This window comes from Amyelois transitella, chromosome 5 (assembly GCF_032362555.1).
Source record: "Amyelois transitella isolate CPQ chromosome 5, ilAmyTran1.1, whole genome shotgun sequence".
NCBI classification, from domain to species: domain Eukaryota; kingdom Metazoa; phylum Arthropoda; class Insecta; order Lepidoptera; family Pyralidae; genus Amyelois; species Amyelois transitella.
Genome location: NC_083508.1, coordinates 12,632,489 through 12,660,474, shown reverse-complemented (window position 1 = coordinate 12,660,474; position 27,986 = coordinate 12,632,489). Strand labels below are relative to the sequence as shown.

General features: G+C 38.2%; 2 protein-coding genes across 3 annotated transcripts in view; one reads left to right on the top strand and one right to left on the bottom strand.

Moving 5' to 3' along the window:
- The window catches only part of LOC106139128 (uncharacterized), a 40,918-nt gene extending 25,117 nt beyond the window's left edge, over positions 1 to 15,801 (top strand). The window contains exons 8-11 of the mRNA XM_060954969.1: positions 8,726 to 8,863; positions 12,789 to 12,975; positions 13,837 to 13,998; positions 14,530 to 15,801. Of these exons, the coding sequence (XP_060810952.1) occupies positions 8,726 to 8,863; positions 12,789 to 12,975; positions 13,837 to 13,998; positions 14,530 to 15,786 (1,744 nt within the window). The 3' untranslated portion in view covers positions 15,787 to 15,801. The remainder of the gene's footprint in view (positions 1 to 8,725; positions 8,864 to 12,788; positions 12,976 to 13,836; positions 13,999 to 14,529) is intronic.
- Positions 15,802 to 16,466: 665 nt separating this feature from the next.
- Positions 16,467 to 27,614, bottom strand: LOC106139137 (uncharacterized). Of its 2 annotated transcripts, none has more exons than XM_013340521.2 (9): positions 27,068 to 27,614; positions 24,741 to 24,973; positions 24,349 to 24,452; positions 23,376 to 23,529; positions 22,844 to 23,020; positions 21,290 to 21,502; positions 19,974 to 20,191; positions 19,264 to 19,531; positions 16,467 to 18,449 (listed from the first exon to the last, which is right to left on the bottom strand). In XM_013340521.2, exons 1-9 carry the CDS (start codon positions 27,274 to 27,276, stop codon positions 18,298 to 18,300), a joined length of 1,728 nt encoding a protein of 575 aa, XP_013195975.2. In that variant the 5' UTR covers positions 27,277 to 27,614; the 3' UTR covers positions 16,467 to 18,297. The 2 variants fall into 2 exon arrangements, with proteins under 2 accessions (XP_013195975.2, XP_013195974.2); XM_013340520.2 differs by having other exon boundaries at positions 19,743 to 20,191; positions 27,068 to 27,613.
- Between the last annotated feature and the right edge of the window lie 372 nt (positions 27,615 to 27,986).

Sequence of the window (27,986 nt, the reverse complement as noted above, 5' to 3'; positions counted from 1 at the left end):
AAAACATGACTCAGGGAAGAAGTTTACAGTTTCTTTTCAAATTTGCCACATATCCTGGGTTTCTACCGTTTTTTGGTTAGGTAAGATTCTTATAATTGCACGACAACAATTATAAGTTAACATAGTCACCTCTATCTACCCTGCGGCGTACACAGAGCCACTTGTCATGGAAATTGAGAGGCCACGTGTAGTTGTACTGAATAATATAAGTAAATCATGTCGTTATGTAATCTCATAACGTAACCCACAGTAAATATGATATCTTACAATGTCTCTGTCACCGCAAGGACGGCATGTAAGACGCTCGCGGTAAGTAGGCCAGTGTCTTGAAGTTACCGCGGCGGGAGACCACAAACAAACTGACACGGCCACCGCAGCGTGGGAAGTTTAGCTTAGGGTTTGTATTTTATTAATAGATAGTTAGTATAGGAAATATGCTTAAAATAATAAAATATTTGCGCTGGTAAAGAAAAGATGATGCACGCTCAAAACAGACTGTCATTTATTTTTCTTTTTTTAAATTACAAAATGTTTGTCCTTTAAAAAGGAGTTCGGAACACTCTAAGGAGTTCGTAACAGTTAGGTAGTTACTAATGTAGGTCTCTAGTATATTTTAAAACTAAAGAACAGATGAACATTTTAAGTTATCTTATTATCTATTAATCTCAATTCTATCAATAAGCCAAACAGCTGAACGTGGCCTTTCAGTCTTTTCAAGACTGTTGGCTCTGTCTACCCCGCAAGGGTTATAGACGTGATGATATGTATGTATGTATTTCCAGTTATGTCTCTTCTAGAGTATCTACGCCCGCAGCTCCACCCACGTAAAACAATCTCGTTAATTTCCGTTCACGCGAGAATTTCCGGAAAATTTGGCAAGTACTGCCAAATTTCAAAGCTTTAGATCCAGCGGTTTTGGGTGTCCATCAGTCAGTCTGTCTGTGTCCTAAAATTTTAACTTGTGAATCAATAACTAATATAAAATAAACTGCACATCAATTACAAATTTTATCGTTAATGATCTTTGTTAACAGTATAATGCCGCACCGTGAGATCACACTCGTAAATCATGATTGCGCGTGATTCTACCGCCTCGAGATCCACCCGCGGTGTTACATTTAGCACTCCCGCGATTATTCTCTAATGGCAGCTTACGAATCTCCAAATTGGCATGTTCCTCGCTTTCTAGTTCGGCAGGAGAGTGAGATTTTTTCCCAAAGATTGCGAGAAAGTATGCCGGGCGCCTCCGCCCCCCAAAACAATGGCGATGTCGTAACAATTGTAACAATTACCGGCGATTTGTGCGCCGCTATCTGAGATCTTCACAGTTTTCTGTTTAAATAAGCTGCTAAATCGCGGCACGATTTACACGCCCCTGACTGTATGTAAACACTCGTTGAAAAGTTGAAGTGGTAATGATCTTGTGCCGTGTGGTCCCGGCACCAATAGAAAAAATAATAGGACCACTCCATCTCTATTTGGCTTAATGATAGAATTGAAATTCAAATAGTGACAGGTTGCTAATCCATCGCATAAAAAAGAATCCCAAGTTTGTAAGCCTATCCCTTAATCACCTTTTACGACATCCATGGGAAAGAGATGGAGTGGTCCTATTCTTTTTTGTATTGGTGCCGGGAACCACACGGCACAAATCTCTTTTACTTACTCTTTTAAATATGACTTAGATATTTAATGAACATTCGCAGTAGGTACTTGCTACCGTGAACTCCTCAATTATAAATTCTAATTTAATTCCCATGAAAAGTAAAATTGTATACCTTAAACTAAATCGAGATAAGAGAAACATTCTGATTGTACAATTAGCGGAACGGTGATTTGTCATCCGCAGACAGTTTCCCAGCATACAGAGACGCAGACAGACATACAGTCACATCGTCACAATAAACTGTTCTAACGAAATCTCGTTAACTTTATGTTTTCTACATTGTCTGTCGAATTCTCGAAAGAATTGTTGCGTTATCGTTTTAAATGTGATTTGTGTGATTAAAATAAAAAAATGAGTTTGTAATTAAATTTGTCAGTACACTTAAATATTTTCTTTTGTTTAATTTTCAACGTTATAATTGTCAACGTGGCTCCAGTTTAAATATATATCTTTTTTATACGAAGTCAATGATTTATCTAAAAAAAAAAGTATTTAACAAACTTCTACCTCTTTTTTTCAAATACATAAAATAGTTTTGATGAAAAATATAGATATAGGCACTAGCCGACTTATTGTCAATACATATTTAATTACAATAGAAGTAAGAAAGAATGTTAATTAAATTAAGTTCGTACAATAACTAATAATTAAAGTAAATCTGTCAGAACATATGTGGTAATCCTTTCGCACACAATAGCAGACTTGCGAAGTTCACAAAATTTAGTTAGTTACCAAGGTTTTTATTGCATTCAATTTATCTCACACATTAGTTGAGCTGTTGACAGGTCCGCCGTAACGCAATTGCCAAGCAATTTATTTTAAAAACTAATTAATTGAATAACTTATTAATGATACACAGGTTGAGAACAATAAGTGTTGGCATTATTTTCATCATCTGTGGAAAATAATTTGTACATAAACATCTTTTTTTATGTACAAATTATTTTACGTACATTAACAATAAACTTTAACTTAAGTCCGATAAAACATAACTTAAGTAATATAAGTTATAGTAACTTAGGTTATATCTAATATTATTTAATAATTAAAAAAACTATAGATTTACAGATTTCTTGAGAAATCTAAACATGTTATAAGTTTTGTCAGTTAATCAAATAAAATTAAAAATAATACCGCGTTGTTTTCTGTTGCAGTTCTGCCTACACATAACAAAGTAAATAAATAAATAAATAAATATATAATAAATATATACGGGACAAATTACACTGATTGAGTTAGCCTCGAAGTAAGTTCGAAACTTGTGTTACGAGATACTAACTCAACGATACTATATTTTATAATAAATACTTATATAGATAAACATCCAAGACCCAGGACAATCAGAAAAAGTTCTTTTCTCATCATGCCTTGACCGGGATTCGAACCCGGGACCTCCGGTGTCACAGACAAGCGTACTACCGCTGAGCCACAGAGTAAAAAGGGCTACTTAACATGTAGTGCATCATCACTAACGTAAGTTTGTGGCTGTCGATTGGCACAAAAAGTCAAAGACTACACTTTTACCAATCTATTATTATATTCTGAATAATTTTATTATTACAAATAAAAAACTTGGAACAAAAAGTTTCTCTAAGGTTCAATTCTTATAGATAAATTCTTAAAGATCATAATCATTTTATTAGTATAAATTTACATAAAAATATCAAAACTATGATCATTTCAGCGAACCATAAAAACCACTAAGACGAGTCGGGCTTATCTAAACTAGGAACCAGATTCTTTATAAATCAAATAAAAAAGATAACTATCTTATGTTGAAAAGATAGATAACCGATAGTTATTTCTTAACATAGATCACAACTGCCGACAAAAAGGGCTCATAAATAGGCGTGAATTTTCTCAGAAGTCGCCTGCGATTATCTGTATTAATGTGTTGTACACGGAGATATGTCTGTGGGACATTATTCTTTTATGGTCACTCAGTCGACACAGTGCGTCTGTGAAGCAATAACCCACCCTACTTATGACGTTGATTGTTCTTACATGTATTTCAATAATATTATAGAACTCTGTCGTTACTGTCCACCTGTCCTTATAATGATGTCCATGTATATAAAATATATTAGGTTTCACACGGATCTACGATATCGTCACTTGTCAGGTCATCGTGTATTTTTCAACCTTGACATTGGCTAAATCATCGTTTTGTTGAACGATGGAGCCTTAATATTAAAAAGTGAAGTGAAGGTTGATAAGGTATTGATAACTACTAAGGTTATATATATTAGCTGTCTGCGTATTATTATTAGGTAGTAGGTTAATTTAAATTTCAATAATAATAATTTCTCCTAAAATTTACCCGAAACAAAGTCCAAAATTATTTTCGTATAATTTCATTGCAGTCTTTTCTATCTATACTATAAAATATTTCACTTTAATTATTTTTTAAAGGGCTTTTCAACAAGTCATATAAGCCTAATTCACAGCCTGTAGTAACATATTATTGAGAAAATATAAAATTCGTCTCTACATCATGCTGTCGCCGCACCTCGCTACATAAGGCTAGTTTTCATAAATAAAAGGCGCATTTTCATAAATTTTCGCGCCGCAGCAACACCTTACAAGTCGTGTGATTGATTGTCAATGACGTCTACGCTCTCGGGACACGTTAAAGGTATCATTAAATTGTTTTATACTTTAAGAGCAGTTATGAAGTTTTTTTAAGTAACAAGGTTCATATTTATTTAAAAAAATATATTTTAAGTTTGATTGTATTTTTTCATCTTAAAAGAAGACCGTGGAAATATCATTTACTAGCTGTGCCCGCAACTTCGTCCGCGTGGAATTGTTATTTTGGGCATCATTGAAGCCCTCGAGGATTAATAATTTTCCCCGTTCTTTTCACATTTTCCTCATTATTTCTTGGCTCCTAATAGTTGCAGCATGATGTTAAGCCTTCTTCGATAAATGGTCTATTCAACGCAAAAAGAATTTTTCAATTCGAACCAGTAGTTCCTGAGATTAGGGCGTTCAAACAAACAACCAAACTCTTCAAGCAATAAGTACTTATTTTTATTTAACGTAACTACAATAAATTTCACCTATTATATGCGAGCGGCGAGATAAGATCTCATACCGCAAGCGAGATCCAACTGATATACACGGAACCCTATTTACGACAAGTTAGCTTAAGCTTTATCCAATGTTTCATGGTAGTTTAGTAGCCGAGCTTCGAAAGCTCTCAGACAAGAGCAAAAAGAAGTGAATCGACTGGACACATCGCAAGTATCAATTACCTAGTTGCAGTGCAGACTGTGAACACGCAAAAAACATGAGCTTTAGACTCGTAGGCTTTTAAAACTGATCAATTTATTTAGTGGTGCCGTGTGGTTCCCGGCACCAGTACAAAAAAGAATACAACCACTCCATTTCTTTCCCATGGATGTCGTAAAAGGCGACTAAGGCTTACAAACTTGGGATTCTTTTTTTAGGCGATGGACTAAGCAACCTGTCACTATTTGAATCTCAATTTGAATATAATTAAGCCAAATAGCTGAGCTTGGCTTATCAGTCTTTTCATGACTGTTGGCTCTGTCTACCCCACAAGAGATATAGACGTGGTCATATGTATGTATTTATATTTTACGTATGTATGTATTTATTTACTGTTTAATTATTTTCAAGTTTTTTTTTACGAATTACGAGTATGTATGTATGTTTGTAACGCGATAACTTTCGAACCGTTGGTCTGATTTAGAAAGAGAGAAATCAAAAAAGGTTTAGTTTTTAAAATTTTCACAATTTTGTTAAAATTTAGAGTCCGCAAAGTATCTCCCGTCTGATTTTCGCAATCTTTGCATGGAAATCTGAGCTATATTGGATCATGGTAACACATTCAGTTGTCTGCGTGTGAAGAATTAACTCACGATGTTATTCCTCACAGTAATATTAAAAGATATTATTATATTATCCCGAAAATCAATTTGTTAATTTTATATTAGAATTAATTTGTAAATTGACGTCCGGTGAAAATGCTGCAGTATGGTTTGCTCCGCCCCTTCTTCTACATATGAGCTTTGGAAGTGGGAGCAGTTATAATTAGATTTAAGTGATGTGACGTCAATAAGTGCTACCTGGTATCCAATTTTTAAAATAAATCTAGGTATTCTATACAAAATCAAGTTAAGTTATATGATAATGTTCTTTTATATTTTTAAGGTTCGGGACCAAAAAAAGAGTTATAATAGACGGAAAGCAAGGCCTGCGGAATTCCCGACACGCACAATGTATGCCCTCGGGAGAATTCCTCCTTCCCGTATATATAAACTTTTTTTATAAATATCTTGGTTTTCTTTCATCAAAATCGGATATTGCATTAAATTTATGCGGCATTCATTACTTAATCTTATCTTTTTGATAGATGGATAAACTTATTAACAAGAAAACTTAAGAAATATATTATTTATTTTACTTGAACCGGGGTAACTCTATAAAAAGACATAAACGAGCCTCACTAAGCAATATCTATAATTTCGTTATTTTGAGTTTAAAAAGACTGGCAGAGAATTCAATATGGCACCTGTTGTACATTATAAATCATAAAATTTAAATAAATAAATATTTTTATTTACGTTGTGTACATCCATATTTTGGAAAGGCGATCGCGTGGCACTGAACCGTCATTACGGCATTAGCAGCGTTATTACAGAACCTATCATACTCGCATTAACATTAGCGTGAAAACAAGGCGTCATCGTAATCTTGGTAATATCATATATTTGTTTATAATTTTACATAAACGCTGTATGTTAGGTGGTTATAACAATCGTTGTTTTTCTGTCTATAATGGAACATTTCTTTATTGGGTGAATGACTAATTTCTCGATCTTGCAAATCTAAGTATTCTCATGGAATACTTAGGTCTAAACTGACATTGACATGAGATGAGCTGAAGCATATTAAATATACTAAAGAAACTTTTTTTTTGTCATCTCCAATAACAAAAAAAAGTAGAGACTTCCACAAGCTGATATCTAATTATTTCAAAATTGGAAATGACGTTGTTTTTGTTTGGTCCAATAGGATTTTATCACTACAGTTGAGCGTCCACGGCTCCGCCCGCGTAAAACTTATCTCCGGTACCCCCGGGAACTTCCATAACTCCTTTTTTAGCTGATGCCTAAATCATAGCAACTATCGGCATGCCATTCATCGGTCCAGTAATTTAGGCTATGTGTTGATAGTTCAGTCAGTCAATCAGTCATATTAGCTTTTTTATAAAAAGATTGTGTTTTAAGAGCTTGACGTACTCATATATGCAAACAAAATTTTTAATTTGAATTGGATAAAGATTTTGCTAAACTATTGAGCTTTTTAGTGGAGTTAATTATTCGTTGTTAAAATGATAAGGCTTTAAATAATTACCGGTAAAATAGCCTTTTAACCTTTAACGCTTTAACTGGAAATTAAGTTTATCGACAATCGATGTGTTATTTCAAGCAAATTATATCGGGAGATTCTCATCCACCCATCCATAATGTGGATCACGATAACGTCGGTGAAGATCAGGTTACTGTCGGATAAACACCCTGACTTATTTTTATTTCAAACTTAATGAAGTTTACCTCTATATGCGTAATTGAAACCCTACGAAGAGATTAAACCTTCATCATTTGTCTTAATTAAGAAATAATGTTTAATTAAGCATAAAACTTTGCAGGTGCCGTGTGGTTCCCGGCACTATTACAAAAAAGAATAGGACCACTCCATCTCTTTCCCATGGATGTCGTAAAAGGCGACTAAGGGATAGGCTTATAAACTTAGGATTCCTCTTTTAGGCGATGGGCTAGCAACCTGTCACTATTTGAATCTCGGTTCTATCATTAAGCCAAATAGCTGAACGTAGCCATTCAGTCTTTTCAAGACTGTTGGCTCTGTCTACCCCGCAAGGGATATAGACGTGACCATATGTATGTATGTAAAACTTTGCATATAAGTATTAAAAAAAGCAAACATTATTAATCTATCTTTTACGTGAATTGCCGTCTACCCAGCCAGTTTATTTTGAAAAAAAAAATAAATCGAATATTTCAAATATCTACTAGGTGTACTTTTGAAAACAAAATATTGAAATACTTCATGCTTTTTGTCTTTATTTATTCAAAACAACTTTTTTGATTTTGGTCGATTTTCGAATGATCCAACCTTTAACCGTAACTCATAAGGACAACAGAGTATCATCATGCAAAACTTTAAAAAAAAATAGATCTGAAACAAATTCAAACTTTTAAATGGATAAATATTGAAGCAACGCGTAGCGTAGCATTTTAGATTCTCTTTTTAAACAGTTAGGACAAGACAAGAGGTATAACTTCGTCTGAGCCGCATCACAACTACACAACACAATGTTGTTAGTAGCAAAGCCTCACCTCACTCGATATCACAAATCTTTACCGCCGTAAATAAAGCCTAATACGCTGAGACAGGAAAGGCGTGCTTACGTTACAGAATGCATTTCACACAAACTGACCGCAGTTGCGTTTCCCACGGCGGCCGGCAGGGCAAGGGAATTATACCGAAGGGCTTTTGAAAACAACTAAAATTGGCTTCGTTGTTTTATTTAGTAGGTAGCGAACAAAACTCAGGAGTGGGGTTGGGAATTTTTTTAATTTAGATGCGATTCTGAAAAAAGTTCAGGTCAAGAATACTCGAAATCGGCGAGCTTTGGTGAAGAGAATTGAGAATGTGGATGAAGCGAAAGAAGTATTCAGGGACCGTAACAAGTGGAAGAATGTAGTATCTCCCTCTAGGAAAGTAGCGAGATTTTATGTATTCATCTGGCGAGATTGGAACAATTCGCGTTTGCGACCGACACTGACGTTTTATCATAAATTGACTCGTATTTTTTCTCTTAAAAACTTGACATACCTACTGATAAAGTTGGTCGCAAAATATTTTAACGCCCTTACAATTTTTAAAAACAATATAATTATCGTCATTCTAAGTAGGAATTCCATCATATTTTTTGAACTTTTAACATTTATCCTCATAATACTTCTTGACACCTAAGTCACTTAAGTTTTCATGTCACCTTTTCAGCACGGTTCGCGATTACGGCGGCAGCGTCGCCCTGGTGTCGGCGGAGGTGCGCGAGGGCTCGTGGGGCGCAGCACCCCGCGGCGCCGGCGTCGTCATCGACTGGGCCGGAGACAACGCGGCCATCAGACCGGGAGACAGGTACTCACAACATGAATGATTTAACTAAATACATACATACATATGATCACGTCTTTATCCGTTACGGGGTAGACAGAGCCAACAGTCTTGAAACACTGATAGGCCACGTTCAGATGTTTGGCTTAATGATACCTAGGTATAATTGAGATTCAAATAGTGACGGGTTGCTAGCCCATCGCCTAAAAGAAGAATCCCAAGTTTATAAGCCTATCCCTTAGTCGCCTTTTACGACATCCATGGGAACGAGATGGAGTGGTCCTATTCTTTTTTCTATTGGTGCCGCGGGTATCACACGGCACTTCATGACATACAAACTTTCGTATTTATAATATTAGTAGGATGGTGTTTTACGAATAAATAGCCGTTGACTATATTATATTTGTAACCAAGGAACTCACAGTTTTAAAATACACGGATTATTTGCCTGTTATATATTTATTTATGGTTATCATCAGTTTACTATTCCATAACCAAGATATAATAAATACTGAGATCTTGATCTCAGTTGCGCTCGTAACCGTAATGCACAAATCATGCTACAATGTAGGAGGCCGGCGAAGAAGCCTCACGGAGCAGAGGAAACGAGAATACAGACCAAGCTATGTAGGGAACTTCAAAATTAAGGTAGGTTTAGCGCCGTGCCGTGTTGACTCAAAAAATATTCGAAATTCAAAATTTTTATTGATTACTATAGGATACTTCATATCGCTTAATAACTGTCAAAACGTATGGTTTAACAACATTGGTTGACGTCAAAAAAATTACTTAAAACTAAGTTCACTGCCGCTTCCAATGCGTCAGTGCAGACTCAAATCAAAATAGCTTACGTACAGTCAACCGTTTCTCAAAAACTGCGTGGAACTCTATGGCACGGTAATGGAGATTAATTTGGGTAGGTTGATGTTCTGTTGTCTGTACGTTACTTCTATTATTCATTCTGTGATATTCTTGAGATTGGTGCCATCCCAGAAGGAAAGGAGTCAAATCTTTGGAAAATCAAGCATGGCTTATAAACCTACAATAGTCATCATCATCAGATTGATCTATGTCACCGTCATTGGTATACAATTGGTAGTGTTTAATTTGTATTATGGTCTTATGGTCACTGGCATAAATTAACAAATCGAAATCTTCGTTACATACACACATACATATAATCACGTCTTTATCCCTTGCGGGGTAGACAGAGCCAAAAGTCTTGATAACACTGATAGACCACGTTCAGCTGTTTGACTTAATGATGGAATTGAGATTCAAATATTTGTTTATATTCAAATAGAAATCTACGTTATTTAGCGAAAATACCAACCAAGGTTCAAGTAAGTCAAAGAGTAAACAGCACATCTATTGTGAAGTAAATAAACGAAATACGCTTCCTTATGTACAAAAAAGCCTTTCATTCTTTCTCTGTGGTGAGATAACACCACCCAGGGCAGTCTCTATAGCAAAAGGCACGTATCTCCTCTAGGACTTGAGGTCAGAGGCCCACAATCGGCCGTGGAATCGCGGCATCTGATCGCACTCGCCCATACCGAGGCTATTTCAGGAAACCACATCTCTTTTTTCTTATATCTACATATATGCTGAATAAATTAGTTATTTCAATTGGAAATTTAATTGTTTTGTACTTATCTTGTTGGCTTATAAATAACAGGCGACCCGCCCCGAGTGCATACGGTTTTATGGTAGTACTTACGTACGTTCTGCGTCAAGAAAGGTATTTATTTACAAAAGACTCAATGCAAAGTCCGCCATTTGACACGGAAAAAGCAAGTTCTTTTCTGTATTTCATTCTAAACAAGCACAAAATAAATAAATTTGATTCTAACCAAGTTGATATATGATAGAGTATACTAACCAGTACTTAGTGGTATTTTTGTCGTTATATCATACGTGAGAAAATACGAGATAATCTTGCGAATAGCCGCGAGCTCTTCTTGCGGTCGTCCTAGACGCAAACAAATTGCCCTCCGTATCACGACCACTTAATTTTATCACTTTTTTATGGCATTAACTAGCTGGGAGATATAAATCAATACCTTAGGTACTTACATAAATAAAGGCGCGTTGTCATACTACTTGTATACACGGCAGCCATTATCATTCTGTAGTTAACATGTATACTAATATTTTTGTGATGAAGTTATTATGATTGTTTGTTTGTAAAGACTTCGGAAATCTTAAAAAAATAAAATAATGAATCTATGTAAAAAAAATTCACCGTTAAAAAAGTACAATGATAAATCTGCGGGTGTATTTTGGCAATTGTTAGTACCATAGTACCTATGAAGTATTTACGGGCGAAGCCGTGGCGCGCAGCCAGTAAGAAATACGGAAATAAGGTGACTGATCTATCTATTTAAGCACATCTTTATCCAGAAACCAGTGAGCTGAATAATCTAACAGGTCTTTAATATCATTTACATACATGATAATACTTTTCATTTTATCTGATTTAAAGCGTTCTGTCTGAGCATGAGAATACTTAACTTCTAATTGCTTGTATAAAGATAATTATGTCAGAGGAAGACATAAAATAGCGCAGTAACAAGTAAGGACGTGTTTAACGCATCTCTACGCCAAAGAGGAAAGGGTAAGAATTCTTTAGAAACTTTGTCAGAGAAATGTGATTTTTCTTAAAGTCCCTACTACGAAAACGCAATGACTTACGTTCATAGTACTTGTCTATGGAAACAAAAAAATACCTAACCATACATTGTATATATATTTAATGAATACCGAAACAGATAAAAAAGCAGATACATTGCGACAGCATTAAGAATTTGCATTGTTTATTGTTAACTCTTAGATATATGTCCTAAGTGATGAAATTATCCCTAGACTTTTTTATTTTTTCAACATAGCAAATGTATGCGCCAAATATTTTTCTTTTACTTTATTCCTTGCCTGTGCCGTTTCATAAGAAGACATGGATAACGTGCCCAGTTACGAAAGTCGATTGTAACTTTATAGTAGATCTTCGATTCTATAGTCGTACAATTTATGAAGCGGGGGCCAAATGTCACGCTTCCTCGCTCGACTGCATATAGCGATAATTGCTTTGCGAACAAGTTAATATCAACTAAATAGTTTAAAATTTTGTACGTTGAGTTGTTACCTCTCTCAAGAATGCTTTAAGTATAATACTACCTATCTAATTTCGACACTACAAAACAATTTTTTTACCCGACTTTAAAGGAGAGGTTCTCAATTCAATCATATTTTTTTTCAATGCGCCAATCTCTGTTTATCTTTTGTGACAATCTCACATGCAAATTCCTACCAGAAAGCTGTGAATTCGCAGGCAACTCGCAGTTCATATAAGGATTGAAATATATATGTATATTTATCGGCGCAGGATAGCATAAAATGATGGAATTTAAATCCAGATAGCCAGACGTTATAAACCTAACTGTCTTTTTACTTATTATTCGTATAAATCCAGAAATAACCATGCTCATATACCTACTTTTCCGACTTTATAGAATGATAAACCTAAAAATTGTCTTTTAATTTATTATTCGTATAAATCCAGAAATAACCATGCTCATATACCTACATTTCGACATAACAGATTGATAAACCTAAAAATTGTCTTTTAATTTATTATTCGTATAAATCCAGAAATAACCATGCTCATATACCTACTTTTCCGACCTTATAGATTGATAAACCTAAAAATTGACTTTTTACTTATTCGTATAAATCCAGAAATAACCATGCTCATATACCTACTTTTCCGACCTTATAGATTGATAAACCTAAAAATTGACTTTTTACTTATTCGTATAAATCCAGAAATAACCATGCTCATATACCTGCTTTCCCGACCTTATAGATTGATAAACCTAAAAATTGTCTTTTTACTTATTCGTATAAATCCAGAAATAACCATGCTCATTAACCTACTTTTCCGACCATACAGAGTAATAGAGGTGAACGGAACAAGCGTGGTATCGTGTCGCAGCGTTGAGGAGCTACAACAGGCGAGCGGGGCGGGGTCGGCGCGGCTAGTGCTGCTTCGGGCCGTCAACGGTCACCATCAGACCAACGGAACTAATGGACAGCATCCCAGCGGGCTGCATCAGCTCCAGCAGAATACATTTACACAGGTCGGTATAACTACGCTTTCAAAATTTGGTTCAGACAGGTTTTAGTAAGATGTCAATTTTGTGCCGTGTGGTTCCCGGCACCAATACAAAAAAGAATAGGACCACTCCATCTCTTTCCCATAGATGTCGTAAAAGGCGAGTAAGGGATAGGCTTACAAACTTGGGATTCTTTTTTAGGCGATGGGCTAGCAACCTCACTATTTGAACCTAAATTCTATCATTAACCCAAATAGCTGAACGTGGCCTAACAGTCTTTTCAAGACTGTTGGCTCTGTCTACCCCGCAAGGGATATAGACGTGATTATAGAATAGGGGTAGGCAGAGCCAGCAGTCTTGAAAGACTGATAGGCCACGTTCAGCTGTTAGGCTTAATGATAGAATTAAGATTAAAATAGTTACAGGTTGCTAGCCCATCACCTAAAACAAGAATCCCAATTTATATAAGCTGGCTAAGCCTATCCCTTAGTCGCCTTTTAATTCCGGACTTAATATCGTTAATTTACTTTTAGGATAAAAAAGGAATATCCTCCATCTCTTTCCCATGGATGTCGTAAAAGGCGACTAAGGGATAGGCTCACAAACTTGGGATTCTTACATACATACATACATATAATCACGTCTATATCCCTTGCGGGGTAGACAGAGCCAACACAAAGCTAGCAACCTGTCACAATTTGAATCTCAATTATATCATTAAGCCGATTAATAGCTGAACGTGGTCATTCAGTCTTTTCAAGACTGTTGGCTCTGTCTACCCCACAAGGGATATAGACGTGACCATATGTATTTTAGGATTTCAAACTAACAATCACGGATTAGAACCTCGCAAATTAACGACAGTTCCACTTGATTTTCCACCAGAACGAGGCAACATCACTGCGTGCCGAGCTGAACGCGCTGCGGACCGCCTCCGAGGAGACGGAGAAGGCGAAGGAGGGCCTGCGGTCGGACAACACGCGGCTCACGCACCGCATCTCCTACCTCGAGGAGCAGGTCGCTGAACTGCTGGCCAGGCATACCCAGGTATTGCTAGCATCAAAACAACTTATTTACATACATATAATCACGCCCACATCCCTTGCGGGGTAGACAGAGCCGTCAGTCTCGAAAAGACTGAACATCAGAACTATCCTTTTATATAAAAATAAAAGGAGATGGGGATGGAGTAACTACTTTAAAAACATATTCATGTCATTTATTTAAAACTTTATCGCAGAAAAAATATATACCTACAACAGGCAGACTTAATGACGTTTGGCATTCTCTACCAGTCTACCAGCTGACCAAACAGAAAAACTTTAAGTTGGTGGGCAATTGCACATGCGAACTATTAAATACATACATTACAAACAAAATACTTACATACAAGATCCAATATACATATATACCTAACAATAAAAGAAATACATCATAAAATAACAAATTAGCATGACTTATTGTAGATTTGCCGAAGGAAGAACCCATTCACAGCATGTACGACATATTTGTCATTTTACCAGAAGAGATTGTATTTGAAAATCTCAATAAATATGAAATACGAATACTTAATTTCAGGTGCAACCATCCAGCAGTAACGACAGCTGTATAACTGTGAACAAAACTAAGAAGAACGTCACCAACATCAACATCACCTCGGAGCCGCAGTGCAGGAGTCCCAAATCCGAGGTCCAAGTGTTCCAGAAGGGGCCCGACATCACGGCCATTGTGGCGAAACTGCCGGGCCTGGACGGCGCCGAGGGCAACCTGCCGTTGATGAGGCCGCGCTCCAACGCCTCGGGCGCGTCCTCCCGGGCCGCCGCGTCCCCGCCGCCCCCCGGCCGCGCCCCCAGCTGCCACAGCCTCGAGCACAGGGCGGGCAGGATGAGACACTCGCTCAGCCACCACTGCATACACGGCATCGACTACAGTGCGGAGACCGACGCCGCCATCCGCATGATTGAAAGAAACCAAAGACACATCGAAAAACAACGCATGAAGTCTGAAATGCTCAACAGATCCAAAGGGGAAGAGTATTTCAGATCGGACAGCGATTTAGATTTCAAGGATTCAGAAAGGCATTCCAGTATAGGCGCTTGTGATCCGAAGCATTACGAAATACAGAAAGCGGCCGGTCGGATAGAAGAAAGTATCAAGAAAACTAACTGGGCCGAGAGGAAAACTCTGTCCATCATCGAGCAGCTAAAGCGATCGCAGCGCCTCCGGAAGATGAAGAAGAATGACAGCGCCGAGGACGTTCAGCTGGAGTCGGAAAAACATTACATGTACCGCAGGATAGACGGTAAAGTGCTGGAGAACGCGCACAAGTCGAGCAGGAGAACGTCCAAACTGCACTCGAGAAGCGCCAAGTCCTCGGAGTTCGAGTCGGAGTGTTCCGACTACCCGAACGGCGACGTGTACGGCAGCTCGCCCAGGATAGATTACGGGTCGGAAAGTTGTTCCACCCGGCTGAGTCACTACAGGAAGAACGATGACAGATCCGGGGAAAAGACGCGGCCGACACCGCCGCGGAAGCCGCTGAGGCTGTCGCTGCACAAGGCTCGCAGCGCGCACTCCTTGATAAACGGGAGCGAGTCGGAGACGCCGTCGCGGCCGCCGTCGGGGTTGCAGAACGGGGATTTGTCTGAGACGAAGCGGCCAGTGAAGCGTACGCACGGAGCGGATAAGAACTGTCGAGAGAGGCCGCGAGAGTGCGCACGCGCAACGCCGCGGCCGCCGCGCAAGCTGGGCGAGCTGGGCGCGCCGCCCGCCGACCGCCTGTACCCCGAGCTGCAGCCCGCGCCCGGCCGGGCCTCCACTGGCAAGTGGTGCTAACACCCGGATGTGTATTGTACCTGGATATGTCTTGTGGTATAGCGTTTCTATAGGATGCAGACGATAAACAGCCGGAATAAGAACCCGAAAGTCTCCGCTTTCAGTTTAATTCTAGATAAAGAGGAAATGAGTAAAAAACAATTGTATGCGAATTAGTGACAACAGAGGTCATTTAACTGCAGGCATACTGCTAAAAGTGATGCCCTTTGAACCGGAAAGTTCAAAAATGTGTATAAAACAAACGTATATAGTATTGTATATTGTGCACCGCCGAATGCCGTACCTAGCGTGTAAATAGTTATGATAAGCACCCACCGCGTAAATACTCACCTTTTATACATATCTTTAAGGCAACTTTTGTAACATCAAGAGATAATACATATGTAATTTCAAAGATAAAATGACTTCTTATTCACTTATCCTTCTTCCTCCTGGCGTTATCCGATTACATCCTCGCCTCTCTAGACAGGAGCCTGGGTTTTTTATTACATAAAAGGCGCTTTTAAAAAGACATCTTTATCATTGTCCAAATAAAACAGCTATTGTTTATTGAATTATATTGTAATCACATCAAATAAAAGAGTGATACAATTTTAAACTATTGAATCTAAAAAATAGTTAACTAAAGGTTTTCTTATAAATAAGTCAAGCAACGTTCGTAATGAACAATGAAACAGTAGTTCAAAATAAATCATATAATTAAGAGAAACAAAACAAATTAATATTTACATCAAAATATGAATAGAATCATTACTTCTAACGGTTCTACATGTACCGACGAATATTATACATTTGTTTGCCTAAACTAATTAATATAAACAATGACTTGTGTTATAGTGAATCACAAAAGTCTGAACAGTCTTACAAATACGCCGCTATATCGGATCGGCTTTATCTATCAATAATTATGATTATAGGTAACACCATGCGCAGGCGCTTGTTGGGAGACACCGGGGGAGGGGAGATTACGCTATTGGCGTTCATTCTAAGGAAATCATTCGACGTCTCCCCCTCTTGCGATGCATAGTAAAAAAAAGGTAAGATTTTTATAGACACGAAGGGTAAGTATAATAGATTTATCTGTAATTAATGCTCAATAAACAAGAATGCTCATTTGACTAGGATCTGGGCCGCTGAATATGGCAAATTAATTGGATCATCTTAACTCAAAGGTGAGCTTCTAACACAAAGAAAAGTCTATGCGACATGCGACCTTATTTTAGTGTCTAGAAGGTGTGTCTTAAAAGTAGGATATGATATTGAAGAAAACCGAACTCCTATAATTAATTTTGATTAGATAGTCGCCAAATAGTGTAGCTTTTATTATTATAGGTCTTTTGGAAGACTTAGCTAACATTGTGATGCATTGGATCTGGGTAGCGGCACCCCCTCAAATCTCTCTTCACATATAGCATGTTGATGTCAGATTCGAGTCTCAGCGTTATCATCGTGTACCGGGCTATCGCTGTTCGGTTTCATATCATAATAAAAATCGAAACAGCGATATCTTTTCGCGCGATAAAAACCGCGTCGCGCGTGCTGCTTGAGTATCGAAATGTGAGTCGTTTCTCTTAAAAAACTACGATATAACATTAGATTCAATGTCGCAGCGGAGTGTTAATCACCTAAGGCTTCGTTCGCACGAGCGCTTGTAGGACGTCGCGCAGGCATCGTATGGTATTGCTTTCTCTTTTCTTTGTGTGCGTAAGGTATTTGTTATCTTTGTCCTTCGTCAGTGAGGTCAGAAAGACCTCGCTCTCGCTCGCTCGACGTAGGATCATCTCTCATCATCTCACTCATCAAATCTTATTAGGACGTTATTAAATCTAGTGACAGGTTGCTAGCCCATCGCACACAAGAGGACTGCCAAGTTAAAAAGCCCATGCCTTAGTCGACTTTTGCGACATTCATGGGAAAGATATGGAGTGGTTCTATTCTAAAGTGCCGGAAACCACACGGCACATTGATTGCAAAATAGATAGGATGCACATTTTAAGAACATTTATGGCTTTGTAAAGCATTCCAAAGCTGTAGTTGAAAATTCTGCGTATAAAGAAGAATATCGCAACGTTAGAAAATCACTTAAAACTTCACAGCAATGATCAATCTTACAAATGTAACACCTCCCAAAAAAAGTTAACTTTTTAAATTCATAATCATAATTCGAAGCATTATTCTGGATATTAACGACGAGATTCAAGACAAGATTTCAAGCTAATATGATTACTCTTTCTGTAATAACGTGTCTTGGCAGTCATGAAAAAAATTATAAATCTACGGTTCTCCAAAAAAACAGTTCAATTTAAAATTTCAGAAATTTGATACGGCAATATTATTCATAGGAGCCGTCTTCATGACTAAATACAAGCTACCTACACGCGAAAAACATGACCCTAACTGGCAGTCGATAAAAAAAAACGCCCGTGCGAACATCAACCTTCAAATTACAAATGTAACACGCTCAAATAAAAAAAAAAGGTTAAATTTAAAATTCGAAGTACCTCCTTAAATTTAAAACTCGAAGCACCGCTGCAGGTTGACGTACTTCTTGAGCGCGTACGGCAGCGGCAGCTCCTTGACGCCGCGCTTCATGAGGATGGAGAGGCGCACGCGCCGCGCGTCCCCGCCGTCCGGCGCGCGGCGCTTGCTGCGCCGGCCCGCCGCTGGGGGGACAATACACGTTTCACAAAGAACTTCACTACCCAGGATTGACATGTTCATATGATTGGCGAACTTATAATATTTAACTTGTTAAACTTATATTATTTTATATATTTACTAATTTATGTACACAGAAAACATCGAGACTGATAAACACAAGAAACAAAATTACAAAGGTTCTGCTTATTTCAAAAGAAATCTCTTCCAGCAGACCCGAGATAGGAAACATAATGGAAAGGGTGACAGGCGTGTACTCCACTCACACAACTAATAATAAACATACATAAACAAATAAGTACATATATAAAATATAATAAAATACATATATAAATACAAAATAAAATAATAAACTTACATAAAATATGTACAATATATACCAAATTAGCAAGGCTTGGAAATGTAATAATTTTTAATTAATTTTTTAAATTGGGACAGTGATTTAGAGTCACGTATCTCGGGAGGCAATGAGTTCCACAATCTAACAGCTTTATCTGCTTAACCCAACGGTAGACTGTTGTAGATGATGCTATTAGCATTAAGTCCGCCTGTTGTACTTTACAAATGGTTATTGTTACAGCAAAGAATAAATAAATAAATTTACTAAAGAAGTGGATCACACTCCATATCTCTTCCACGGATGTCGTTAAAGACGAGTTAGAGAAAGGCTTATAAATTGGGCTAGCAACCTGTCACTATTTGAATCTCAATTCTATCATTAGCCATGCAGCTGAACAGCTTCCAGTCTTATCAAAACTGTTGGCTCTGTCTCACACATCATCAACAAGTTTCTCACATATAATAGTGAAAAATACTTACGACCACCCCTGACATCCAAGTCCACATCGTCCGACAGACTATCCGACGGCTGTGCCTCGGATGGAGACGTGTCTGACGGCGTCGAGTCGGTCGGCGTCGCGTCTGACGGCGTCGCGTCGGTCTTGTCGGTGTCGGGCGAGTCGCCGACGCCGCTGTCGACTTTCAACTCCTCGTCGCCGCTAGAGGGCGTCACCAGGCCGTTTTCCTCCCACTCCATACTCCATTTCGATGTGCCAGGAGTGGCCTCGCAGGTTTTACCCAGGTATATCTGTAATAGAGGACAAGTGATGAAAATTACAAGGTCTAAGGGATAGGCTATAAACTTGAGAAACCCTATCCTTTAGACGCCTTTTACGACATCCATGGGAAAGATACGGAGAGGTCTTATTCTTTTTATTAGACAGAGGTAGACAGAGCCAACAGTCTCACAAAGTTTTGAATCTATTAAAGTGTCAAAAGATTCATAAAACCGAACATACCTCCACTTCAGAGGGCATGTCCGGATTCTCTTGGTCACTCGTACCAGCTCGGCTGCATTCCCCGGACCTCCTCTTCACATTCTGATCACCAGAACCCTTTCTCTTCGACTTATCACTCTTCCGTCCACCATCAGACGTGGAAGGACTACTTCGGGCGTCACCACTCCCCATTCCAGACCCACCAGGTTTAAATTGAGCACTGTCACTTTTAATCACTTTTTCATCAATCACCTCCTCATCACTGGAGTCGGTGTCTGGCCAATCGCCGCGCACTATCACACTGTCCGGTTCTACGGGCAACAGTGGCACTCCTAGCTCGGAATTTTGTCCGTCGAAGTCCAAAGTGATGAGACCCACGCGGCGGGCGCGGTCGTCGAGGAAGCCCGGTGATGACTCGTCGTCGCTTTGGCTGTCCGGGGCTTCGGGGCCGTGGAACGGGAACGGGCTGCCTGTTAAGACATGATATAATATGTATGTTAAGTGTTCTTTCAGGAGATGGGCTAGCCAACCTACCACTGTTTGAATCTCAATTCTATCATCAAGCCAAAAAGCTGAACGTGGCCTATCAGTCTTTTGAAAACTGTTATTTGCTGTAAATGCGGTACAAATTATAGGTACCGCATTTAGCAAATAACAGTTTTGTGAAAACATGTGTGACATGTGGAGAGGATGAATGACAGCAGGTTAACTAAACAGATATACAAGGAGAGTGTGGTGTGAAAGGTCGGAGTGGGAAGACCTAGACGAACGTATCTTGATCAAATTAAGGACGTCCTGGTAAAGGGTCAGGGTCAAGAGTACCCGAAACCGCCAAGCTTGCATGAAGAGAGTTATGAATGTGGATAAAGCGAAGGAAGTATGCAGATATCGCGGCAAGTGGAAAGAGGTAGTCTCTGCCTACTCCTCCGGGAAAGAGGCGTGATTTTATGTAAGTAAATATCTTCATACATATGGTCACGTCTATATCCCTTGCGGGGTAGACAGAGCCACCAGTCTTGAAAAGATTGAATAACCACATTCAGCTAATTGGCTTAATAATAGAATTGAGATTCAAATAGTGACAGGTTGCTAGCCCATCGCCTAAAAAAGAATCCCAAGTTTGTAAGCCTATCCTTTAGTCGCCTTTTACCACATCCATGGGAAAGAGACAGAGTGGTTTCATTCTTTTTTGTATTGGTGCCGCGAACCACACGGCACCAATGTATGTATGTATTTTATGTATGTATATACATCGGCCTAACCTGTAACAATAAGAAACATACAAACAAACAAACAAATAGATACCGTGTGGTTCCCGACACCAATACAAAAAAGAATAGGACCACTCCATCTCTTTCTCATGGATGTCGTAAAAGTCGACTAAGGGATAGGCTTACAAACTTGGGTTTCTTTTTTAGACGATGGGCGAGCAACTTATCACTATTTAAATCTCAATTCTATCATTAAGCCAAACAGCTGAACGTGGCCATTCAGTCTTTTCAAGCCTGTTGACTCTGTCTACCCCGCAAGGGATATAGACGTGATCATATGTATGTATGTAAACATACCCGCTCCATCGTTCCCGTCATCGCCGTCATCGCCGCGGCGGCCGGCGGCGGGCGGGGCGTCGTCGTCGTCGTCGTCGTCGTCGCTGGCGTTGGTGTCGTAGCGCAGCGCGCCGGCGACGCGGTTGTGGCCCATGCTGAGCATGAAGCTGAGCAGCGCGTTCATTTCCGAGGCGCCGGTGTCGCGGTACAGGTCGTGCAAGACGCCCAGGCCCTCTGCGAGAGATTGGAGATAAGGTTAATTTAACAAAGCATTTTAGAATAGAATAGATTTATTTTCAAAATTGGATACAAGGTATCACTTATTGACGTCACATAACTTAAATATAATTATAACTACTACCGCTTCCAAAGCGCATGTGTAGAAGAAGCGGCGGAACAAACTACACTGCAGCATTTTCATCGGACGTCAATTTACAAATATATACATATATCTCTTAAATCTAAATCGTGGACGAATGCACATTGTCTACATTAAAAAACATGAATGAATGTAGAACTGATTATGTCAATACGAATATTTCGTCATTGATTAGCTGATATCTGTCTTTGTTAGAAGTAAGTATAAAAAACCTTTTGGCTCTTGTTAGAATTCATAAGAATATTGGCCTCTTAAATGCATGTTTTTTTGACATTGCATTGACTTAATTTGTACAGTATGTACGTATTTATTTATCTATATCTATTTGACATAATATTCGCATTGAAATCATTAGTTTTACGAGTATACTCATTTACATGTTTTAATGTAGACAATGTCTACGATTTAGATTTAAGAGATCTATATTTGTAAATTGACGTCTTTATTTTTAAAAAGCATTTCTTAGCAGACGTCTTCTTACTACAATCTACCTTCCTGGCAAATTTCATCTTTATCGCTCCAAATATGACCGAAACAAAATATTTATCTGTCCGCTCTAAAATTGATCTCAATCTGATATGGAAAAAGATTCCATCTACTAAGTTATATATCTATGGTTCATAATAGTCCATCTGATATAGAATTAGGCTCCATGAATTTAAGTCCTTAATCTATGGGTCATAATAGTCCATCTGATATAGAATAAGGCTCCATGTATTTTAGTTTAATCTATGGTTCATAATAGTCCAACTGATATAGAATCAGGCTGCATCTGTTATGTCTCAAATCTATCGTTCAGTCCACCTGATATAGAACTAGGCTCCATCTAGTCAGTTAGTCTGTTTGTAAACTAAGTCGATTGCACACAAGAAGAAACATAATAAATTACAAAACAGTCATATTATAATGTACAATGGCGGATGTTCAGTCTACAATGCTGCCGTGGTATAACTAAAATGCCGTTATCTGACATCAGGATTTACACAATTTTTTACCAGTAATATAAGAAAAAACAAATCTCTTTCGATCTGTATATACGACTTTTTGGTACCTTTAAGTCATAAATAGGCGTTCTCATTGATGAATGGCATCAGTTTAAATTTTTACCGCAGTTTTTGACGTTTTACTTAAATCAAGGATTTGGCAGATAACGGCATTTTAGTTATACCAGGGCAGAATGTATGGCCGTCACTGACCGATGTCGCTGTCGTCGTCGACGGGGATGCAGATGCGGCGCGGGCAGGAGCGCTTGGCGGGCGGCGCGCGCGGCGGCGGCGGCCGCAGCTCGGGGTGGCGCCGGCGCAGCCCGCCGCGCATGGCCGAGCGGATCGCGGCGCGCGCCATTACCTGCAGCCGCACGGGCGTCTGCTCGTCTGGATAACATACAATACATATAGTCACGTCTATATCCCTTGCGGGCTAGACAGAGCCAACAGCCTTGAAAAGACTGTCAGGCCACGTTCAGCTTTTTGGCTAGATGATAGAATTGAGATTCAAATAGTGACAGGTTGCTAGCCCATCGTCTAAAAGAAGAATCCCAGTTTTATAAGCCTATCCCTTAGTCGCCTTTTACGACATCCATGGGAACGAGATGGAGTGGTCCTATTCTTATAACCACACGGCACTAGAATAATATTATTTAATTATATCGCGGGCACAGCTAGTCTCATCTCTCTAACCTGCGACTGTTTTACTAAAACGTCAAACTTTAAAAGCTCGATATCATACCTAGTCTAAGTAGATTGGCCGACTCCTCCTTGGAGGGGATAGTGAGAGTCGCGAATGACACGTTGAGCACGGTGCGGGAGCTCCACTCGCTCTCGCTGAGACGCTTCACCTGCACCAGGTTGTCGTCCAGCGGCATCACCAGTATACCGCCCACCTGAAAGAGTTTCAAGTTATATAGGTACCTACATTTCTCAGAAAAAATTAACACACACATATTTGTTTCAAAAACCATTTCAAATTTTGTTTTCGTAAGCGTCGAATTGTGATTGGTCAATTCAATAATCCCCCTTAAGTTTTAAACAAGGACCACTCGCCGTCATTGTCATATTTCTGTTTTTAAAAAAGATCAAAGACCTCATCTCATTATCTAATTTGGCAACCCTGCTGGACTTTCTGTAGACTGAAACGTGTAACCCCAATCTTATATATAAAATTCTCGTGTCACAATGTTCGTTCCCGTATTCCTCCGAAACGGCTTGACTTATTCTCATTACATGAGCATATTGAGCAGGTCTGAGAATCGGCCAACATCTATTTTTCATACCCCTTAGTGATAAGTATTGTCCATCCTTAACATACATACATACATACATATGTTCACGTCTATATCCCTTGCGGGGTAGACAGAGCCAACAGTCTTGAAAGGACTGAATGGCCACGTTCAGCTATTTGGCTTAATGATAGAATTGAGATTCAAATAGTGACAGGTTGCTAGCCCATCGCCTAAAAAAGAATCCCAAGTTTGTAAGCCTATCCCTTAGTCGCCTTTTACGACATCCGTGGGAAAGAGATGGAGTGGTCCTATTCTTTTTTTGTATTGGTGCCGGGAACCACACGGCACATTTTAACATCCATCCTTAACATTTTTTTTAACTAGAAATTACTTAAAAAATATTTATATGGCAAAACAACGTTTGCCGGGACAGCTAGTTTTATACTATATTATGTTGTGAAAACAGGAGGAAAATAGAACCTTAATGAGTTGTTTGAAGTAGTTCTCGTACTCGCTGGGACACCCCGCTCCGCAGTACACGCGGTCGTAGGCCGTCGCCAGCGGCGCCAGGCACAGCGCGTTACCTGACGATAACAAACAATATATTTATATCAATTGCATGCGAATGAGAACTTAAGTACACATAGATAACTGTACAGCTTCATTATGGAATTGAGATTCAAATAGTAACAGGTTGCTAACCCATCGCCTATAAGAAGAATCCCAAGTTTATTAGCCTATAGTCATAGTCACCTTTTACAAAATCCATGGGAAAGAAATGGTGTCGTCTTATGCTTTTGTACCGAAAACCATACGGCACTCCAGTGAAAATCAAAAAAAATTACATCGCTCCAAATATAACCGACACTCACCATGATAAAATTTGGGTTCACAAAAGTCGAACTCGTCCAACGTGGGTGAATTCTCCAAAAACTGACGGAGCCTCTTGTTGGCGTACTCGAACACGGACTGGCGCACCTCGATGCCGTGACTGATGCCCTGGGACCCCAACATGAGCCCCACCAACGTGCTCAGGTACCCTGTACCCGAACCCACGTTCAGGAACGACAGGCCGGGCTTCAGCTCCAAGTTTTCCATAACTTCACTGTAGAACACAAAATTATGGCCTGAAATCTAAATCAATTGACTTTTTTATACTAGTGATGTAGTGTATGTGATGTTGATAAACTGACTCTCTTGCTGTTGGCCAGTAACACAGCTTCTTCCTCCTGGCTTTAGGCTTCTAAATCCTGATCACTCTGGAGAGGAGCCTGGGGTATGCCTTTGACCATGGATGCTGAATTGGTTATTGGGTGAGTCAGGTTTTTACATGAAGCGACTCCCTAATCTGTATTGGATCAATCATGGTTACACATCCAGTTGCCTGAATGTGCAGGTTTTTTCAAGATGTATTCCCTCATGGTAAGTGCATTGGTTGCGCCACTACTGTTCCAAGTCTTGCTTATAACCAAAAATATTATTAACCGAATTAAAACTGCTACTACACATATATATTTTATAATCTGAAAATAATAAAAATAGATACATTTTATGTCATGAATAATAAATCAGTAAAATGTAGCTGCCCACCTCGGCATCTGGTTACCATAAGCAACAGTCCCACCACATCAATGAGGCTCATAGGCTAATCCATGTCACCTGCTTTACTGAGGTCACAGTCTCTGATGAAGCAACATATCCCCATTATCAGACAATGCTGTGAATTTCAAGTTAATTCTTTAATGAAAGTAATTCTTTATCCATATTGATAGTAAAGAGAAAAGATTCGTATTTTTGTATGTTTGTAATGAATACACTCAAAACTATTGGACCTATTTTAAAAATATTGAGTCATATATATACCTAATATACATATATGTAGTATAAATATAATTTAGATGAAGTTAAAGAATTATGCACAGATCATGGCAACTAGAAAAATGTAGTTTGTTCTTTTTATTCTCAAATGTTGACATAGCATATCTTCCCTTCTCTCTCTTTTTAATACTTGAATACTAGAAAAAGAGAGAAAAAAGACATATTTATGTCTTACATTATTCTTAAATAAGCTTGATTTTTCAGCTTTAGAGCCCTTTATACCAGTAGACAGTGTGCAGTTTATAATGCATGTTGTTTAATATTATGTTAACTAATTTTTAGTTAAATTAAATATATGTAATTTTAAAAATAAAGCAAATACAAATAGAAAAGTGGGAGAAGAGAAATTATTTTTATTTATTTAATAGAATACTTTCAAAATTACATTTTGAAATTATAAAATACATAAATATAATTTTACATGTATAGGGTTGTGATTGGGATATTTTGTGTAAAATAACTGTTTGCAACAACAAGAAAAGCTTTAAATACATCTGAACTAAAAATAATTGGTATCACTGCACTAAAGTTTATCACCAAGAACTTACTCCTGATAACTTTAGCAAAACATGATTAAATTGCTTGTTTTGCCCAGATATAGGTTCATAAACACAATTTCTTCAAATTTATGATAATAACACACAACAAAGTAGCAAGGTCAAATATTCAAAAGCATAAAATGTAATCATTTAAGATGCATGCTTTATTGATTGGCAATATAATTTTTTTGATAAAAAAAAATATTTCTGTTAATCTGTTTGGCTACAACTTGTATTGTGTACTCAAATAAAAATAAATAAATAAATTGATTAATGTTTGTTTCCCTTTTATGCATAAACACAAACAGCTAAAACATTAGAAAGAGAGATTTAAGTGTTAAATAAGGAGACTGTAATAACCCCATACATACATAAACTCTTGTCTAAATCCTTTGCATTGGGGTATACAGAGTTAACAATCATGAAGACTGACAGGCCACTTTTAGCTGTATGGCTTAATGATGGAACTGAGATTCAAATAGTGACATTGTTGTTTATTTTATTATTATTACCTATTAATAATTATTTTACAAAACTCTTTTTTGTCTAAACATACTCAGGGTTAGTTGTAGGGCTCCATAATGGCTGCAATAATGATAAGTATGCAAATAAGACTAACTAAAGCAAATGTAACTTGATGGTGCATCAAAAAAATCAATACCTACTAAAAGATACAGGGTTGATAGTTGCCAATAAGATGGCATTGTTTTGAAGGGTAGAATTTCCGGAAAGTACGTAAATATTCCTATGCATTATTTATGAATCAAAAGAATGTCTGGTACCTATAAATACACGGAGCGGACATGTGAAGAGAGCCGCTCCGCCAGGCGACGTCTTTGTAGGCCTGATCCCGTGCATCCCGCGTCATGTACTCGGCACGGTCCAGGGCGCGGAATACATCCTCCACAGCCCGGGTTCGGATGTAGTTGCTCCCCATCAGATTGTCGATCAACTCATCGTTGTCGCGACCAGAACTCACCGCACCACCCATTTTCTTTTATTTATTTTGCTTAATATTATCTTAAAACCTTCTAATATCGACTCAGCTGATTGATTGAGTGACGTCACAATTGTTTTTCAACATTCTTTCAGAGAATTACGCAGTCCAATAGCCACCAAAAATGTAATTTTCAGTAACTTCAATTTATTAAATGCTGACTAAATTTGACAAAATGCGACTTCATGAACTACTAATCTGCACAATTTAGAAATACGCAAGCATTCCCACCAACCAATTCACACATCACAAAAAAGAATTTGTTTGATTGATTGGGAATTTCGGATTGTTTTCTTTGTCCGATTTCTCAGCTCAGATTAAATAGAATAGCATAGACACACGATTTTGATTGATTATTTTGAAAGTACGTATCTCCGCGTTCTTGATTATTAAAATGAGTCAAACAAAATATCGCTCATAATAATAGTTGCCCCGTATAAATTTATATTTATTATTCATACTGCATTCTGTGGCATTTCTTTGGTTTAATATTGTGGTATCATGGTCTACTCGATCTCTACATAAACAATCTTCTCCATTTTTTATTGTAGCCACTCGATCGTTAATATAACTAGTAAAGAAAAAAAAAGAGTAAATGAAATAATGAGAAAAGTATATAAATCTCTTCCGTCGAGTCAGAAGAAATTCTTCAGCTGGTACATCTACTCTTACCAGGTGGTCTATTAGTGTAGACGAAGTATTAC